General features: G+C 37.6%; 1 protein-coding gene across 2 annotated transcripts; it reads left to right on the forward strand.

Moving 5' to 3' along the window:
* Positions 1 to 2,917: 2,917 nt before the first annotated feature.
* LOC132152185 (serine/threonine-protein kinase tousled-like 1-B) lies at positions 2,918 to 18,352 on the forward strand. Of its 2 annotated transcripts, none has more exons than XM_059560965.1 (22): positions 2,918 to 3,236; positions 6,683 to 6,801; positions 9,012 to 9,083; positions 9,184 to 9,222; positions 10,757 to 10,832; positions 11,027 to 11,070; positions 11,308 to 11,397; positions 11,464 to 11,550; positions 11,660 to 11,752; positions 11,838 to 11,948; positions 12,038 to 12,174; positions 13,116 to 13,301; positions 13,544 to 13,610; positions 13,816 to 13,913; positions 14,075 to 14,156; positions 15,457 to 15,548; positions 15,621 to 15,710; positions 15,794 to 15,963; positions 16,720 to 16,855; positions 17,046 to 17,157; positions 17,246 to 17,353; positions 17,429 to 18,352. In XM_059560965.1, the coding sequence occupies exons 1-22, from the start codon at positions 3,101 to 3,103 to the stop codon at positions 17,591 to 17,593; spliced, it is 2,310 nt and encodes a 769-aa protein (XP_059416948.1). In that variant the 5' UTR covers positions 2,918 to 3,100; the 3' UTR covers positions 17,594 to 18,352. The 2 variants fall into 2 exon arrangements, with proteins under 2 accessions (XP_059416948.1, XP_059416950.1); XM_059560967.1 differs by having other exon boundaries at positions 11,314 to 11,397.
* The last annotated feature ends 772 nt before the right edge of the window (positions 18,353 to 19,124 follow it).

A 19,124-nucleotide genomic window follows, 5' to 3' on the forward strand; every position in this document is an offset into this window, starting at 1 on the left:
ATTGGTGAGCAATTTTCCAAATCTACTCTGATGAAGAAACTTGTCTACTAAACCTTGCATGGCCTGAGGGTTAGGAGTGTTGGGAGTAACGCATTACAAGTAAAGCAAGTCAGATTACTTACTTTTTCAAATAAGTAACGCAAGTTACTTTTTTCCAATTTATTGATTGACATCTCTACTGTCCGCATTTTGAGAGAGATCTGTTACTGTAGTTTTATAATAAATATGAATATGCATTAGTTCATCTCACTCACAAAAAAAAAACACAAATATATTTTATGTATTTAATCCCATTATTTAAAGCAATGTCTTTGCTTCTGATCTTGGATGATCCCGTTTAACAATACTAAATAAGCAAAAATGACTAGACAAACATTTGTGTGTGTTTTTTATTGCTGAAGTGTGTTGAAATTTCTTCTTCTGCATTCTGCTGTATGGACGTCAATTTACTTTCCCTTCAGCCTGATGCGTATTCATTTCACTATTGATGTGAAAAGGCTTTTATATTTGCCTAAAAAATATCTTTTTTTGTTTTAAAAACAAACAAGCAAGCCCTGTGCAGATTTAAAAAGTAACGCAAAGGTAACATAGAGCATTACTTTCCATAATACGTAACTATGTAACGTAATTAGTTACTTTTTTATGGAGTAAAGCAATATTGTAATGCATTACTTTTAAAAGTAGACTTCCCCAACACTGCCTGAGGATGAGTACATTTGAGCAACTTTTCATTTTGGGTAAACTGTTCCTTTAAGCCACTTTTTAATGTGTTGTTCCTTCACTTTATAGACAGTCTAGTTCTGACATGTGAACTGAGGCTATAAAAAAATCCTCTAATCCTCTGTTTGCACTGGACTGTAAGATAAGACATGATGCTTCTTCCTTTCCTAGAGAATCATAAACAGGAAAATCTCTTATCTCTTCTGAACTGATGGGAATGTTCATGTTACCTGCACATGATCACGTGACAGTTCTAATCAGAGGACAAACATTTTATTAGGATCTTACAGAATCAGGCCTCAGAAAGTTGAAGTGCTTTAAAAAAGATTTAAAGATGGCACCAAAAAACAAATTTGATAAAGAAACATGTGAGCCCTTATAAAGATTTTACAGAATGTTTTCCATTTTTCTTTGCAATTTATAACAGACTGTGTAGTGGAAGAGGTTTATGGGCATCTGAAGAAGAAACTTTTTGGGTTTGGAGTGTCAAGCTCATAACTCATAAATGTAAAGTTTGTACAAAGAGCAAGTCATGATGACCTATTTACCCTTGAGCAAGACAGTTAATTCAGATTACTGCAGGGAGGATGCAAGTGTCAGTGAGATTCTTTCTACCATTGCAAATATTCCTAGCATATCTCTATATGTGAGTAGTTTATAAAGTATTTTCCTTTTATAACTTTATGACTGTAGAGGTGAAATTATGTCTCTGGAAATTGCAGACTGAGTAGCTGAGAATGTTCCACAAACACCTTCAGATTGTGAAGGAGGAACCTGACACATTTCCGGTCAGGTGGCAAAAAGCAGTTCCTCAGAGGCTGGCGTGATTCAGCGGCACCTATTCATAAACTGATCAACCCTGTGAACCCATACAGCTGTCATCTGTTGGCATGAAAAGGCAGAAGATATATTTGCATTTTAAAACTGTCTTCATTTCAGCAGAATATATAATGAGTGCTCTTTTTCTAGTGAAATCGTGAGTTGAATTCCTCTGTGGTGAGCTCAGAGGAAGATAACTCTAGTGTGACGTTGTGAAATATGTGTCTGGAGCTGTTCAGAGGGTAAAGCTCAGCTCTGGGCAGATCTCTGAGTCAGCAAATCACATATGAAGATGTATGTGCATGGTGCATATAATTCTGCATGTACAACCATTCACACACACACACACACACACACACACACACACAGAGAGAGAGAGAGAGAGAGAGAGAGAGAGAGAGAGAGAGAGAAGGACAAACAAGGAAGTTTCATCCGATAAACCAAAACAAAAAACATCTCACTTCACATTACAGAGCTGTTACTATTTAGTTTAATGTTCTAATGAATATGCATTAACTTAAAATGTTTGTAAATGCACTTTTAATATATTATTGTACACACACTATTATTATAGCCTAATATATTTATTATATTATTTTAATGCCTAGGACATTAATTATTGATATATAAATTATTATTATTTTATTTCTAATGAATATACATGCCCTTATCACTTATTTTATCCAGAAGCTTGTAAATACACTTATTATTATATATTATGATAATTTTTTATTAATGATTATTATATTATATTAAATTACAGTGAGTTGGTTCCCTGTGAAATCAATTATTGTTATATTAATTTATATGTAATATATGTAATTGCTATTTTAACATATTATTTAACTTATAGCCCATATATTACATATAATATTAATATCATACATATTTCTAAATAATGACTGGGCAGTAACTGACTGTCTCTAAATATCTCTCTGAGGTCTCAGAAAAGAATTTAATTCCAACTCAAGTAATTTACATTTTTATGATTATGTACAGCTATTTAATTGTGAGCCATGTAATAGCCCACCAAAGTAATGCAGTCATTTTTACAAAATAAACACTTTTGACTTCTAAATATACTTTTAGGCTATTATGGTCTTATATAAGTTAAAAGCTCCTCATGACCACTTCATGTCAAACCTGTTTATTTTGCAATAATGATCAGCTGATTGATCGTATATATAATACATATTAAGGCAAAGAGTAATTTTATACATAATAGAATTTGCTTGTAGGGTTGAAGCATCAGACATAGTGTGATCTGAAGTTTGCACTGATGTGTGTGAGCGTGTACATGTGTGTAAGCTTTGCAACTTGGCGTCACGCATCGTCCACACACACACACACACACACACACACACACACACACACACACACACACACAGAGAGAGAGAGAGAGTGAGCGAGGATCTCAGTGCGCAGTGCGGAGCTGAAAACATGACTTTGCTAAGCTTTGCATGGGTCATCCGGGTTTGTGCATGATGCATTAGACACTCACACAGGTGTGATTTGACGGAGATCATGCGCTCGTGCGTCCCTTCGCGAGGAAAGTGTCTTCATGAGTGTCCAAAGTAACAGCAACAGCAGTGGAAGTTTGGACGGAGCGCCATCTTGCTCTCAGTTCTCGACTGGATCTCCGACCCCGGGCTCAGTTTCTCCTCTCGATATCTGCGCTCCGCGGAGGCGTAAGGAAGGTAAACCCGGCGTGAATGTCGATTTGAAGCTTGTTCGTGTGAAATCGGTCGGGATTGTGTTAGATTGACGTGTGATTTTGAGTAAATCTGGCCTCGAAGCGAAGCGGTCGTGTCGGAGGCCGCTGATCTCACGTCTACTGTCTGTGTCTCTCCGTGTTTTTTATTACAAGCATCGAGTCCTAGACACGAGCTGCTGTGTTTTACATTGTTTGCGATGGAATCCTATCGCTTTTTGTGTTGATTGCACGTTTAATTTGACGTGAGGATGCCCATGGTCACCTATTAGGGACTTGGTCACTGGCCGCGTCTCAAATCCTAGCTAGATGGTTACTTTTGGGCATCGTAGGTATATCTTTTTCGTGCTTTTTTATGTTGCCCCTAAATGCTCTCTTTGTGCCTAGGTGGGAATCTAGCTAGGCTGTGTTTTGATAGACAGCCAGTCTGATACATAAGAGTTGATGCTTTGAGGTTTAAAGTATGTAACATTAGTTATCACTGTGCAATGCAATGGATCAGAAATGAGACACAGTCTGTACTTGATAAACATGAGTTGCTGTCTGTATGCTTGAGAATGTTTATCACCCATGCATGCAATGCAACAGCCCAAATGCTAGGTTGGTAGAAACAAACTGGGTTTTAGGACATTATTGTTGTTTTTTAAGGTTGACAGTATGCATTTGTCACTTATGCTTGCTTGCATGCAATGCAATGGCTCGTAATGCTGCCTGCTTACTAGCTTTTGAGAAACAGCCAGAGCATGATATATATAAGCTGATGTTTTTATGTTTGCGTGTATTATTTCTAGTACTTATGCATGTCTGATCAATGTATCACATAAGTTTGTTAATTTTTGAGTCAGTAATGCATGTAGGATGTTGTAAATGTAAGCATCTTACTGGATTTAAATAAAATGCCAGTACCTAACAAACATGATTGTATGTTTTTATAGTTGAAAGTATTGAATTATTTATCTAGTATTCAATGCATGTTATGCAATATCTCAAAATGCTGTGTAGGTAGGCAAAAGGTTTGTGAGGCACACAACTAGTTTGGTGTTCTGCATGTGTGAAAAACAGTGTTTATTTGTCTGCATGAAGTGTTTTCTAGGTAGCCATGTTGAATTTGGACACGCCAGTAAACATGAGTTGGTGTTGTTTATTTTTCTTCTGTGCTGGAGAGGTGTTTTATCACGTCCACCAGAGACTCAGGCTGGTCTGTAAACATGCGTACTGTATGTGAACTGATGAGTGTAATATCATATGTGTTAATGCATTACTCAGATTCTCATGTCCAAGAATAAGTTCTCAGCCATGTAATGGCATACCTTGCCTTTCATTTTTTTACCTTCTTGTCCTTTCTTTGCATTTACAAGCATGAATTGCACCTTGTTTACAAGCAGAGGAATGCACATGCATTGTGTTTTCATTTTTGTGTGTAATTCCTTGAAGCAGCACAACTGTTTTCAACATTGTTAATAATAATAATAATAACAATGTTTCTCGAGCAGCAAATAAACATATTGGAATGATTTCTGCAGATCATGGGACACTGAAAACTGGAATAATGACGCTGAAAATACAGCTTTGATCAAAGAAGTAGAACTACATTTAAAATACATTCAAGTTGAAAACATGTATTTTAAGTTGTTGTAATATTTCACAATATTTACCAATTGTTTTTATAATTTTTTTTGCATTAATATTTACCCCAGGAATTGATTTTCATTCATTTTTAGCATGTAAAACACACAGTTAGTGTGTCATCAATTTTAATAATTTTAACATATAAAAGTAACTGTAACACATGCACAAGATCCTACCATGGTACAGCCATGGTACTCAATAAAACATAATAATAAAAAAGTGGATGTATTTGTCATCTACTGTATTATTTAATAATTATTATTATTTACTATTTTGGGATCTCTTGATGGCTCACCTGTGCATCAGTGCACAAACTAGGATGTGGCATGTGTGTTTCCTGGCCATCGGCTTTCACTCATCAGCAAAGTTTGGGAGGTGTCTCATTTAGCCAGGCACTGCTTTCTTTGGTGCTCGGGTTGTTTGCCAAAGCAGACGTGGCCTTAGGTTTGTGTATGCTCATTCCCAGTGGTTTGATTTATCATCTGTGTCCCTTATCTGGGCAGCTGTGCTCTTCCTGCCCCATTGACCTTCATAATTTTCCACCCATCCACCATCTTGGGATCTCTTTGGCTTGGAGCTCTTTCTGGCACGATGGTAGTTGTGTCGGACGCATCCACTGCACCCGTGTTTATGAAGCTGAGCTGTTTTGTCTATTCACTGTAATGGGGTTTGAAGACCAGATGATTCCTTTAGACAGGTTTTATGATGATTCATGCTGTTATTAGCAGGTTGTTCTTATCGGCTGCTGATACTGTATTAGTCTCATGTGCTGAAGAAACGGGGGCCATTTGGCTGCTGCTTCGATGATGATGATGAATTCTGTCTTCAGGCATCTGCTGCCATAACATGTCAAACATGGAAGGAATAGTTCAACCAAAATGTCTTTCTTATATTATTTACTCCGCTTTCTTAGCAGGCTGTTGAACCGTTCTAAAGTTCGGTGTTTGTTCTGCTCAACAAGGCTGCATTTATTGGATAAAAAATACAGTAAAATCAGTAATATCGTGAAATATTATTACAGTTTAGAATAAGTGTTTTCTATTTGAATGTATTTTAAAATGTAATTTATCCCTGTGATGTAAAGCAGAATTTTCAGCATCGTGACTCCAGTCTTCAGTGTCCCATGATTCTTCAGAAATCACTCTAATAATATACTGACTTGCTGCTCGAGAAACATTTCTGATTTTGATCTGTGTTGAAAACAAAGCCTCATACTTTTGTGGAAACCATGAGACATTGGTTTTCATGATTCTTTGATGAATAAAAAGTTCAAAAGAACAGCCTTTATTTGAAGTAGAAATATAGAACCACGCTGACACTGGCATCAGCTGATAATGAGCAGGAAATGTCTCGAAGTACTTCCTGTTTGTAGTCCTGACTCCATCAGCAGGAAACTGTTGAAGTTTGCTGTAAAAAAAATATTAAATGAAAATGGCTAGAAGAGCAGATGAAAAGTATTGTGGATGGTCAGATGTGAAGCATGGTGCACATCTTATTGTAACATATCGTTGTCACAGTCTGGCCATTTCGAAGAAGATGAATATAAATAAACTTTTGAGTCTGATTTGAGTGTAGTTCTGTAGCTGTAAACCTTTTCTAAGTCCTTTGCCTTTAAACCAGTAATATGAGTAGGTGATCTTCTGGCTCTTTTAGGGTGGCATAGGATCGGAAAACAATGACTGGATGGTCTTGTCAGATTCCTGGATGATGCGTCAGTGTGATCACGCCCCTCCCGAACCTCAACCCAGTGTACATGTGTGTGAACGTGTTGGGATTGACGTGTGATCGTGTGTGTGTTTGTAGGTATGGATGAACTGCATTCTCTGGATAGACGGCGGCAGGAGCTTTTGGAGGCACGTTTCATCGGAGCAGTTAGTGGAAATACAGGAGGAAGCACGGGGAGTGCTAGCGGAGGACCTAAAGTAATGCAAACACACATGTGCATCTTCATATGCTCAAGGCGATGCTTTTGAGGATATTTAATTTATATATAGAATTAATATATTGTTAATTATTTCATTTTATTTAAATATGTATTTACTTTGAAATTGCAAAATTAGACTTTTTTCTTAAAACTGAAAGAGCATCTTTTAGGTAATTAAAGATATAAGCAAAATATAGTATTGTATAGAATAATTGTAAATGTCTCCACATTGAATGTTTTTTAAAAAAATTCACAGAAGTCGCTTGTTTTATATGCATCAATTTAACAAAAGATGGTAATAAAAACTGAGATTTACTTACAAAAATATGAACATTTTTTAATAAAAAAATGAACCTTTTTTGCAGTGTAAATAATAATTGAATAAGATTAGAATGAGACAAATAATTGAATGAATTTACTAATGATTCACCGAAATGAATTGAACTTGCCAACTCTAATGCAGTTTTGTTGCTGAAGTTGAAATCGGAGACTATTAAAATCATATTTCCCAACACACTCGTAACAGGAAGAACTCAAGTCGAAAGGACACTAGTGTAATGACACTATCCTCTTAATGTTGCTTAATTTTGTTTTGCCACTTAAATCAGAGTGAATTTGTTAAATATGTAGCTTTAATGCGAACTCTCTTTTACTTCCTGGTATTAAGAAGCGTTTTGGTCGATCCGATAACAAGTAGGCTAGACGAGGGAGACACGTTCCCGTTCACACTTGGTGTTTTAATCTGTCTTTTCCTTCCTGATTTTTTTTCTGATCTTTAGATCAAATATTGTAAAATAAGCTAGTGCAATTTACATATTAGCTGAATGCTGAGAGATATTATCATGATTTTTTTTATTTTCTGCAAAGCAATTTAAAAAATGTTTGCTGCATGGATAAAGAATTATGTTACACATATCAGTCAAAATTGTGCTGAGAAAACAAAACAAAACAAAACAATTACCTACAAGTTGGCTGCAAATCCTTTAAAGTTTGCTGGTATTTAGAACAGAATAAGAGAAAAATCTGAAAATATAAGTAGCTATGAAGTTATAGTACAAATTATATATCGTGCTTTCAGCCATCTCTGTTTCCTTAAACTTGTGGGGCGGCAATAAAAAAAAAAAAAATTTTAATTTTCTTTTGTTAATTATTTAACTGAGACATTTTGTTTAGGACTATTTATTTTATTTCTATCATATGTTATTTTAGGCTACATTTACATGAAACTGAAAAGTTTTCCCCTTGCGTTTTTAAAAAGTTTCACGTATACACGATTTGCACGCACGCACTCACAATGCAAACGTTTTGCATTTAAACATCCACAAAAACGTCCAAAAATGCTGTATTACATATGCCAGGCCAGTAGCTGGCGCTGTCACCTTGTGAGTAAACAGTACCTGTAGGGAAGTGATGATTATATGTTGTATATGATGTGTCTCTGCTGTTGGTTGTAATATCAGTGAAGTAAATCCACTTTTTGCTGAAGAAGCATTAACAAACTCTTGAGCAGCAACAACAACAGTACCATGTACTCCGCCATTGTTGTGTATGTTTGTTTGCACTTGCCTTTAAAATCAACACGTACTGCGCATGTCTATACATACTTAACATGTACTACGTGGCGTTTGCAAAACCTTGCACTTTGAAACCCGTTTTCAAAAATAAGCTTTTTCAGTCCCCAAAACACTGTTATGTAAAGAACAGTCAAAAAGCATTAAAAGTTTACAGTTTTTGGCTGAAAACGTTGTCGTGTAAATGGCCCCTTATTCAGTTTTTCTCAGTTTTTTTTTTGTTGTTTATGCACATACAAAACTACACCACTGAAAAAAAAGACAAAAAAAAAAAAATTTTAATGGGTCAAATAAACTTATAAAATTGAATTGAAAGCTAATGTGACATTGTAATTTTGACGGGTTAACGGATAGGTAATGAACATCGTACTGTTTTCGAATTAGCTCAGTCAGCGGCGAGTATTTGGACTTTCGTGGCTCTTCGAACACTTTCGGCCACATCTGTGAGCGCAATCCGGTCCAATGGGTTTTCAACTACTTCTGGAAGTGTTCAAAAGCAGACGAGCTCAAAATGTTGTATTTAGCGTTGTCCATCTGTGATCTGCTAGACGAAATCGCATCCTAATACCAGGTGTACACAGGCCGTCTGTCATCATCATGACCTGCACCAAACCTGCTGTGGTCTTTCTTTTTTTAGGGGTTGAACAATAACGAATGTTCCAGTCACAGTTTTGGCAGCCTGGGGTCATCTAGTGACAAGGAGTCTGAGGTGAACTTTATACTCATGCATACTCATTTCAGCTTTATTATTTATTGAACAGATCCGTTTCAACAGTTCATCCATATGTACTTTTTTTATTCCCTTAAAGAACTCTGACATAAAGAAAGGAGGATCACCTGCATATTCAGTGAGTTGGACATTTTTATCTCTTTTATTGTCTTATTTGAATAGGAATAACATGATAACGTTCCAAATCCATTTTTTCTTCCATGGGACACAAAAGGTGCATTTTCGAATAATATCTTGCTTTCTGTATGATGAAAGTAGGGATGCACCGATCATGATTTTTCATGGCCGATTCCGATACTGATTTTTTACAAACAAACTGGTCGATAACGATTTTTTTTTTTTTTTAATCTTTAATAAGCAACAAACAAGAAAGAAGGAAAGAGTGCATAAACAAGATGTTTATTTGGTATTTAATAGGCCAAACTGGCTTTTGGCTATTGAAAACAATAACTGCAACCATCTGAAATTAACAGCAGTAACTGCATAGTTCTACAGTCCAAACAACACAATCAACACACATTCAATAAGATGTTTCTTAATCAGCATTCAGTATTTTAGTTTTTAAATTTAGTTTTAAATAAATAAAGGTCTTTACCAGTGTCTTTATTTACAGACTAAATAAAAGTATGCTATATAAATAGATTATTCCAAAATGTTAAAATCAAATATTGTTGGTGCGAATAAAACAAAGATGCAAAGTGTTTTCATTCATCCAATAATAAAAATAAAACAATTGGGGTAATGATTCACATCTACATTTTTTTAACTTGAGCCAATGAAAAATAAATAACTATTGTCTCAAGTTAAAAAATATAGATGTGAATCATTACCCTAAATCTTTTTTTATTGGATGAATGAAACACCTTTTCTCAGTGTGCTACAGCAGGTGATTTTTAAATCAAATGAAGTCGATGTAATTTCAAGGTAAAATAAAAATAATCATCCTATACAGAACTGTCATTTCTGGCTTTTCAAACGTGTATGCAAGTTCTTATTTACAAAAAAATCGCTTCCTGCTCTCTGTGCCTCAGACATGAAGCTCTGCATTTCCAGTGCTGAACTGCTGCCCATGTCCTACGCACAGATTTCGAAATACTTCCACACAAATGACATAGCGAACGATTACAATGAAGTTGCACGCGCATTTTAAGCAAAAACCGTCCGGTTTGGATTTATGGCCGGTCAACCGGTGCATCCCTAGATGAAAGTGAATGGAAATGACAAATAAGAACCATTAAACTGGTCCATAGGAGTTATGTAGGAATACAGTTATGTGATAATGTTGTTGATGTCAAATGTGACATGCCATAATTCTGAAGCTGCAGTAAATAACTTATATTTCAGCCTCTTCCTTCTGCAGCGCTCTATTCCATGTCTTCTAAGGGGAAAACTGCAATCAGTCGCTTTTTTTCATTTTAGAGTTTGACAGCACCTTTCCGTATTCACTTTTATTAAATTTAAAAGAGCACCCAAGATATTAATAAAATGTCAAATGGGTTTGGGAAATGATGTGTGCAGTTTGTACAAATGCAGAAAGGCTGTCTGAAAGCCTTATTGGTGAAGCTCCTAAAGCATTGAAATTGATTGTATTGATTTAGTGAACAGAAGTATTGATTGAACGGAATAGTAACGCCTTTTCCTGTTTTCCCAAGACTCCAGAGAAGAAGCACTCTGAGTCATCCAGAGGAAGAAAGAGGAAGGTTGACAACCAGTCAGAGATCAGCCAAGGTAATGCTAACTTCCTCCGTGTATGAATGAAGTATTTCTTCATATGCATGACTTGTTTGAAGAAATTTGTGAACAAACCTGGCATTATGGAAACTTTCGAGTTGAGAATGTTGTGCTTGATGTTTATTGGGAAATACAGCGCTTAATGTTTAGCATCCTATGTTTTTTATATATTTTTTTTTTTAACCTCTCAGGAAAGTCTTCCGGCAGAGGGCCCAAGATCAGCGATTATTTTGATGTAAGTAAAGCTTTGTTTGGATGACTCTGTGTGTACTCAGCCCTGTATTAAATGTCAGTCAGGTGTCAGAGTAAAACTGCTTTTTCATCTTCTAAAGGCTGCCCGCTCGCTCGCTTTAGTAGAGTTGTGAAATCGCTCGAGCGTTGGTAGTAACATTGAGATGACATCACATCCTGTTAGTATGTAATGTGGTGCTGTTAAAAAAAAAAAAAAACTCTGTATATCTCCTTCCTGAAGTTCCAGGGAGGCAACGGATCCAGTCCAGTCAGGGGGCTTCCTCCGGTCCTGCGCTCGCCACAGAACTCTCACTCTGCACCCGGCTCTATCGTAAGTGCTCATCTTCCAGATTTGACATGTAAGGAGCCAGTGATGTTGACTTTTTTCATTCTTCAGGTCAGACAGAACAGCTCCTCACCCACAAGCTTGTGTTTCATGGATCCCATGATGAACCCGAAACTGCTGAGCAGCAGAAGTGTCCAGGTGAGACTTGCATCAAGTCGCTCTCAAACACATGCACTGCATGCTCTGGAACTATTAGCTGTACAATATTTGCACTGCACACGGACACTGTTTCCTTCTCTGCTTTCAGACGGATTTGACATTGTTGAAACTGGCTGTACTTGAGAGCAATAAGAATCTTGATCTTGAGAAGAAGGAGGGCAGAATAGATGATCTACTCAGGGTGAGTGTCACCTGTCCTTGAGGTTTTTTTTACTTTGTGGCATTTTTCGTTCAGACGTTGAGAGGTTTTAATGTTTTCTCCCCAGGCGAACTGTGACCTCCGCAGACAGATAGATGAGCAGCAGAAGCTGCTGGAACGTTTCAAGGAGCGTCTGAACAAATGCACTACGATGAGTAAAAAACTACTCATTGAGAAGGTGAGCTGTGTTTGATGTGCTGGCAGCTGCTTGTTCCTCATGTGTCAGGGGAGGTCGAGTGACTCTCGAGTGTGTTATCGTCTCACTAGAGCACTCAAGAGAAGCAGTCCTGCCGTGAGAAGAGCATGCAGGACCGGCTGCGTCTGGGGCATTTCACCACGGTCCGGCACGGGGCGTCCTACAGCGAACAGTGGACAGACGGATATGCCTTCCAGAACCTGGTCAAGTAAGAGTCTCACACAGACACACACTAAAGCTGCTCCTGTCCAGTGCTGGAAAAAGTGTGAAGATTAACCGTCGTGCAAGATTCAATACTTGCCCAGGATGCCAGTATTCTGCTCAGGGTCATTTTAGCATCACTGAGATACTCATATATTTTTTTTATTATTTTGCATTAGTTTTTTTGCATTAATGTATGTTTTCCATTTTCATTTGAATAGTTTATATTTTAATAATTAAATATTTATTTCAGTTTTATTTTCGTATATATGTTAAACGACATATTGCCTTGGAAACTAGCTCAAATAAAATAATAATAGGGTTTTTTAGTTTAAAGTATTTTTTATGGTTTTAGTATAGTTAACCCTGGTGCTGCTGATGCAATTTGACATGAAGCATAAAAGCTAATGCGCTGACCTCACCCCTATTCCTAATTTACAGAATTTGACATTACAATTAGTTTATAAATAAATCCATAAATAAAATCCAGATGGGATGCTGGTGGAATCTAATTAATTAAATATATAATTTTTTGTATTAACCTCGTCACGAACACCATCAGATGCAGTGTTATTTTAATATCATTATAATTTTGATTAATATATTTATAATAATATATATATATTTTTTTAAGGTTCCATTTAAATTTTTAGGCACAGGTTTTAATAATTTTGTAATGTTTTTTTGGTTTCTTTAATTTTATTTCAGTTTTAAGATGTTTAAGAAAATGTTTAAATCATTCTGCTAAAATAAAATAAGTTTCTTTTTTTTAAATATAGGCATTGCAGAAAAATCTTTGTAACATATGTAAGAAAAGTGTGGGGAACCTTGAATACAATGTTAATCACTTCCATTGTAAATAATAATAGGGTCCTTTTTATTCTGCATTTGCATGTTTTTTTAGTTAAATTTTTTTAATATTATTTGTATTTTTTTCTGTGCTGATAGGCAGCAGGAGTGGATAAACCAGCAGAGGGAAGAGATCGAAAGGCAGAGGAAACTTCTAGCGAAGCGCAAACCTCCCAGCACACCCTCCTCCCAGAGCCCGACCCCCAATGAGTCCAAACAGAGAAAGACCAAAGTCGTCAATGGAGCCGACAACGACCCCTTCCTCAAACCCAGCCTGCCTACACTGTGAGACATTAACACAGACACACACACCACATGGAGACTTCCCTTTGACTTCTAGTGGTATTAAAATAAGACTGTTAGGATTAATGTAGACCAGGGCTGCACAATTCATCATTTTAACATCATTATATAAGCACTTGTGATCTATAGAACACCAGAAGGCTGTGATTTAAATACGTTTAAAGTGTTTTCTGCAATATTGTCTTCAAAAATGGCCCAGAAATGCTTCTGTGTTGAATCTGCAGGCTGACTGTGGCAGAATATCACGAGCAGGAAGAAATCTTCAAACTGAGACTGGGGCATCTCAAAAAGGTTAGTCTCTTTATAAAAACACACAATGCACACACTCTCATGTGCAACAGGGTTAGATGGGTAAAAGGCATTGAGGTGGAGCATTAGTGCTTCATGCATAAGCAGTCGTGCAGAAATGGTCTTTTTTTGTCCTTCGAGTGAAATCTGCTGTTCATACACGAGTATGTTAGTATGTGCTCACGTGTGTGTGTGTGTGTGTGTTCAGGAGGAGGCAGAGATCCAGGCGGAGCTGGAGCGCTTGGAGCGCGTGAGGAATCTGCACATTCGAGAACTTAAAAGAATCAACAATGAGGACAGCTCTCAGTAAGCCACGCCCACTTCTTGTTTTATTTAAATATTTAAATCTTCAATATGGTTTGTGGAGGTCTTGTGAAATTCTTAAACGGCATTCAGCGATAAACTGTCATTGGAAAATATTTCTTGGTATAGTATATTTTATTGCTATATTCTCACTCTATTTGTAGGTTTAAAGACCATCCAACCCTTAATGAAAGGTATCTTCTCTTACACTTGCTAGGAAGAGGAGGTTTCAGTGAAGTTTTTAAGGTAAATGGGTTTTTTTTTTGTCATTAGATGCACTCACAGACTTGAGGACAGTTCATGTTCTTGCCTGTTCAACGTATTCACTACTGTTCAAAAGTTTGGTGTCTAAAGACTGTTTTATTCAGAAAAAATGCATTAATGAAGACACGTCAGACGCGGCAGTCACGATTATGGTGTGTAAAGACACAGAAAACGCGAAGCAGCCGTCACGCAACTGACACGCAGCAGAAACGCCACGCTCACGCCACGCAGCCAGTGTGTCACCGGCCTTAGAATCAGCTGCAGGGCAGGATTTGCGCTTAACACGGAGACTTCCGCCACTTAATATGTTCGTTTGGAAACACGAAAATGTATATGTTCGGCAAACAAAATATTGCATTCGGTCATTCGGTACACATGTGCAACGCACCGAAAGCCCTGTACCGAAACGGTCCGGTACGAATACACGTACCGTTACACCCCTAATATATATATATTTGATAAATTACTGAAAATAAATAAATTACTTTTTAAATCGTTTAACTGTTTGTATAAATCGGTCAAAATTCTTAATGGTCGGTTAACCGGTTAAAATTAATATCCCTACATAATATGTCACAATAATACACAGTATTTTATATATAAAATACACAATTGCACAATATAATTATATATTATTTACTGTTTTTACAGTCTTGGTGAGTGTAGGAGACTTTTCAAAAACAATAAATATCATTTTGAGAACTGGGAGTCATAGAAAGACCCCACACTTTTGAATGTTAATGTATATTAAAATCAACATGAAACATTTTCAAAACCCCTCTTTACTCTTCTGTAAATATCCAGTGAAAGTGGATTTTAACGCTGTAAAGCTGTATTGTATAAAGCGCCATATAAATAAAGTGACTTGACGTGTAGAACAGAACTTGATTTTATAAAAACTTTATTGCATACAGTTGTTTGAGAGGTGGAGCAAGTTATAATATGTTGGTAAAACTTTTTTTTCTTTATTATAAAATTCATATTGCTTTGAATTATTCCCAGTAAGGCCAAGAATGTGTGTTCAGGGGAAAACAGATTACATCTTTAATCATGGTAAAATAACACTTACATGGCTCAATGCTGCTCTTATCAAACATCGAATGCCATATCATTAAAGACACATTTTTAAAATATAATATAAAATCTGTTTTATATTGATATAAAAATTGACATCTTACAAAATGTTTACAGACAGCCATAGATATAAACTATTAACCTTAGATAATGTTTCAGGGAGCTTATTTAGTGGCTTGTTTAACCTGTTTTATGTTGTCGTGTGAAGGCATTTGACCTGTTTGAGCAGCGATATGCTGCTGTGAAGATCCACCAGCTCAACAAGAACTGGAGAGAGGAGAAGAAGGAGAACTACCACAAGTATGTTGGCCATCTCTTTTGCCCTTTCTCTCTCTCTCTTTCTTTACTCATTTGTTGTTTTGTCTGCTCCAGACATGCCTGTAGAGAATATAGAATCCACAAGCAACTGGACCATCCCAGAATAGTCAAACTCTACGACTACTTTTCCCTGGACACTGACACGTAAGTCTCTGTCACTTGTTCTGCTGAACCAGTTCTAGTTTTTCCAGCTATTCAGATATTGACTTTGTGTGTTTCTGTTCTAGATTCTGCACTGTTCTCGAGTTCTGTGAGGGGAATGATCTCGATTTCTATCTGAAGCAGCACAAGCTGATGTCTGAGAAAGAGGCTCGCTCCATCGTCATGCAGATAGTCAACGCCCTCCGATACCTCAATGAGATCAAACCGCCCATCATCCACTATGACCTGAAACCAGGTGAATGCAACACACACCATAAAGGAATAGGTCCCCCAAAAATAGGTCAGATGTAGACAAGTTTGTTTCGTCACTGGAACAGGTTTGGAGAAATGTAGCATTGCATCACTTGCTCATCAATGGATGTTCTGCAGTGGATGGGTGCTGTCAAAATGAGTCCAAACAGCTGAAAAAAACATCACAATAATCCACACAAAGCTTAATATTTGTAAGAAACAAATCCATTATTGATGTTTTTAACTTCAAATCGTCTATAATAACGCTTCCTCCAGTGAAGAAAAAAAAAAAGGAAAGAAATCTGCACAGATCAACTGCAAACAGCTCTAAACGAAAGTGTGGGTGGAGAGACAAGTTTCTTACAAATACGTAGCTTTTCGCTTCAAAAAACATCAGCTGTTGGGTTGGATTGGCGTGGATTATTGTGGTGTTTTTATCAGATGTGTGGACTTTCATTCTGACGGCACCCATTCACTCCATTGGTGAGTAAGTAATGTAATGCTAAATTTTTCCACATCTGTTCCCATGAACAAACAAACGTGTCTACGTCTTGCATGTCCTGAGGGTGACTACATTTTTAGCACATTCTCATTCTTTATCACAGAATTTTCAATCACGTGAACGCCTCACTGAGATTAATGCAATTCATGTAGCTCGTTGAATTGGTTGCAAAAATTTTTTTTTAATTTTTTTTTTTAAGGATGGTTGGTGGTTATTTGTCATGCAGACTGTATAGGAAGTGTGTTTTTGGTTGCTCAGGAAATATCCTGTTGGTGGATGGAACGGCATGTGGGGAGATAAAGATCACAGACTTTGGCCTGTCTAAGATCATGGATGATGACAGCTACGGAGTGGACGGGATGGACCTGACATCACAGGGAGCAGGAACCTACTGGTCAGTTCAGTGCACTACATTACTTTTACATTTAATCATTTAGCAGAAGCTTTTATCTAAAGCGAATTACAAAAATCTTAAAGGACAAAATAACAGCATAAATGTAGTCCATATGACTATTCAAAAACGTCTATGTTGGGCTTTACAGGGATAAATGTTCTAATGAAGACCAAATGCTCTGACGTTTTAGGTATTTGCCACCAGAGTGTTTTGTCGTTGGTAAAGAACCTCCAAAGATCTCTAATAAAGTAGACGTGTGGTCTGTGGGTGTTATTTTCTTCCAGTGTCTATATGGACGAAAGGTAAGGCGCATCGTTTCGAAACCGTTCTCGGAGTCTCTTAAACCTACTTTTAGGATGACGCTGCATTGCATCTTTTGTTGTTCTGTAGCCATTTGGCCATAATCAATCCCAGCAAGACATCCTTCAGGAGAACACCATCCTGAAAGCCACTGAGGTGCAGTTTCCTGCCAAACCTGTGGCGAGCAATGAGGCCAAGGTCAGTTTGAGGCACGCGAGGTGAGCTTGTATGTGTGGAAACGACAGTCTTGAGTCTCTTTCTTGTCCTCCGCAGGCGTTTATCCGCCGCTGTCTGGCTTACAGGAAGGAGGATCGCTTTGATGTCCACCAGTTAGGCAGCGACTCGTACCTTCTTCCTCACATGAGACGATCCAATTCATCGGGGAACTTGCAGGCCACATTCGCAAGCTCCGCCTCTTCAGGAATCATCTCCTACTGATTGGCTGATCAATCATGATTGATGGTTCTGATGGCGAGTTCCCTCCCTTCGGCACCTCGGGGTGGACCGGAAAGGGGGAGGGGCTATAAATGTCAGCTTACAGGCTGTAGGACACGCCCACATTGGCCATAGTGACTGCCATTGATATTGGGGCAGGAATGGCTGATGTCATCCAGATGTCCATGATCCAGATGTCAGTCAGAGCTAGAACCATTTGAAAATGGATATTTGTTTTTTACCCAAGGCATTTTGTGGAGTAGATTTGGGAGGGTTACGCTAACATTTAGCTTCTTGTTGATATCCTCCCTGAGCTACGCCTCTGTAACGGGGTGTTTTGTTTTGTGTAAGTGTGAAATTTAGAGACAATTAATTGTAGGATGATTGGAAATAGAAGAGCGAGTGTTTTAATGTGACAGCGGTGTCTGTGAGAGAATGTGTGTGTGTGCCTGTGAATGGATGTTTTATGCCACAGCGTTACATGTTGGCTGTTCATAACATACATGTGTTGGGCACAGATTGCAAGATGTGTGTGTTACCAAAATGCTGTCTATTTTACTTCAAAGTAACATTTATGAAAAGTGTCAGTTTGTTTAAATGGGTTTAATATTTGCAAAACATAGATAGGTGAATCTCATCAAAAATGTCCAGGTCACATTTCACCCCCAAACCAAAGGGGAAAAGTTACTTGATAGTTTTTTTTTTTTTTAAGATTTTGTCAGTTTTCATGATAGTTAAAGGCTATCTCTCTTTCTATATATGTATATAGTCTCGGGAGGAGCCAACGACACAGTGGGCGTGGCGTCAGGCCTCGGAGAGAGTTTTATTAACAGAAAATAAAATAAAACTTGGGACAAATGTGGCCAAATGGGGAGAGTGTCCAAAATAAACAGAGGATCTGGTGTCCTCGTTGTGCTGCGGGGTTCGTGGAGGAAGGGTCCAGGTAAGGGGCGGAGTCCGGCGGCCGCACGCGCTCTCCTCTTCGGTCCGGGGCGCGAGGGGTGGAGGCTTCTTCTAGCGGTCGCATCACTCTCGTTGGCCGCGGCGCGTGCAGGGGATTGGACGGCCCGGCATCCTGGCCCGTCGGCCGTGTAAACGGGTATATATTTATACACACACACAGACAGTGATTTATATATTTATAAATATATTTGTATAGAACTTCATTCCTTATAAGAGTGTGTCTGTTTCTATATGTATGTATAGATATACACATACATGCATATATAAGCTCGAGTGAGGGAACTGGAAAGTGTGTAGTTCTTTTTATTTACATCAGCATGAGTTAAAGGCTTTGTAACAAATACTCTGTGTATATACATGTATGTGTATATACAGTGTATTATAGTGAGTTGTCATAAATTTTGTCACACAGATAAATTATGATTTTTTTTCTTTCGATTTTGGAGTGGAAAATGACCTGGACATGTTGTTGACCAGTTTGATGAGATTCACCTGTTTGTCCTGCATGTAGGAGTAGAAACAGTAAAATCATCTCAATAGAATTTTCCTCCTATAGCTCCTCTCAAACACA

This window comes from Carassius carassius, chromosome 10, assembly GCF_963082965.1.
Source record: "Carassius carassius chromosome 10, fCarCar2.1, whole genome shotgun sequence".
Taxonomy (NCBI): domain Eukaryota; kingdom Metazoa; phylum Chordata; class Actinopteri; order Cypriniformes; family Cyprinidae; genus Carassius; species Carassius carassius.

Coding starts and splice junctions, on each gene's coding strand:
- LOC132152185 (XM_059560965.1), top strand. CDS start 3,101: ATGAGTGTCCAAAGTAACAGCAACAGCAGTGGAAGTTTGGACGGAGCG. Junction 11,551..11,659: donor TGAGCAGCAGAAGTGTCCAG/GTGAGACTTGCA, acceptor CTCTGCTTTCAG/ACGGATTTGACATTGTTGAA. Junction 13,302..13,543: donor AAACCCAGCCTGCCTACACT/GTGAGACATTAA, acceptor TTGAATCTGCAG/GCTGACTGTGGCAGAATATC.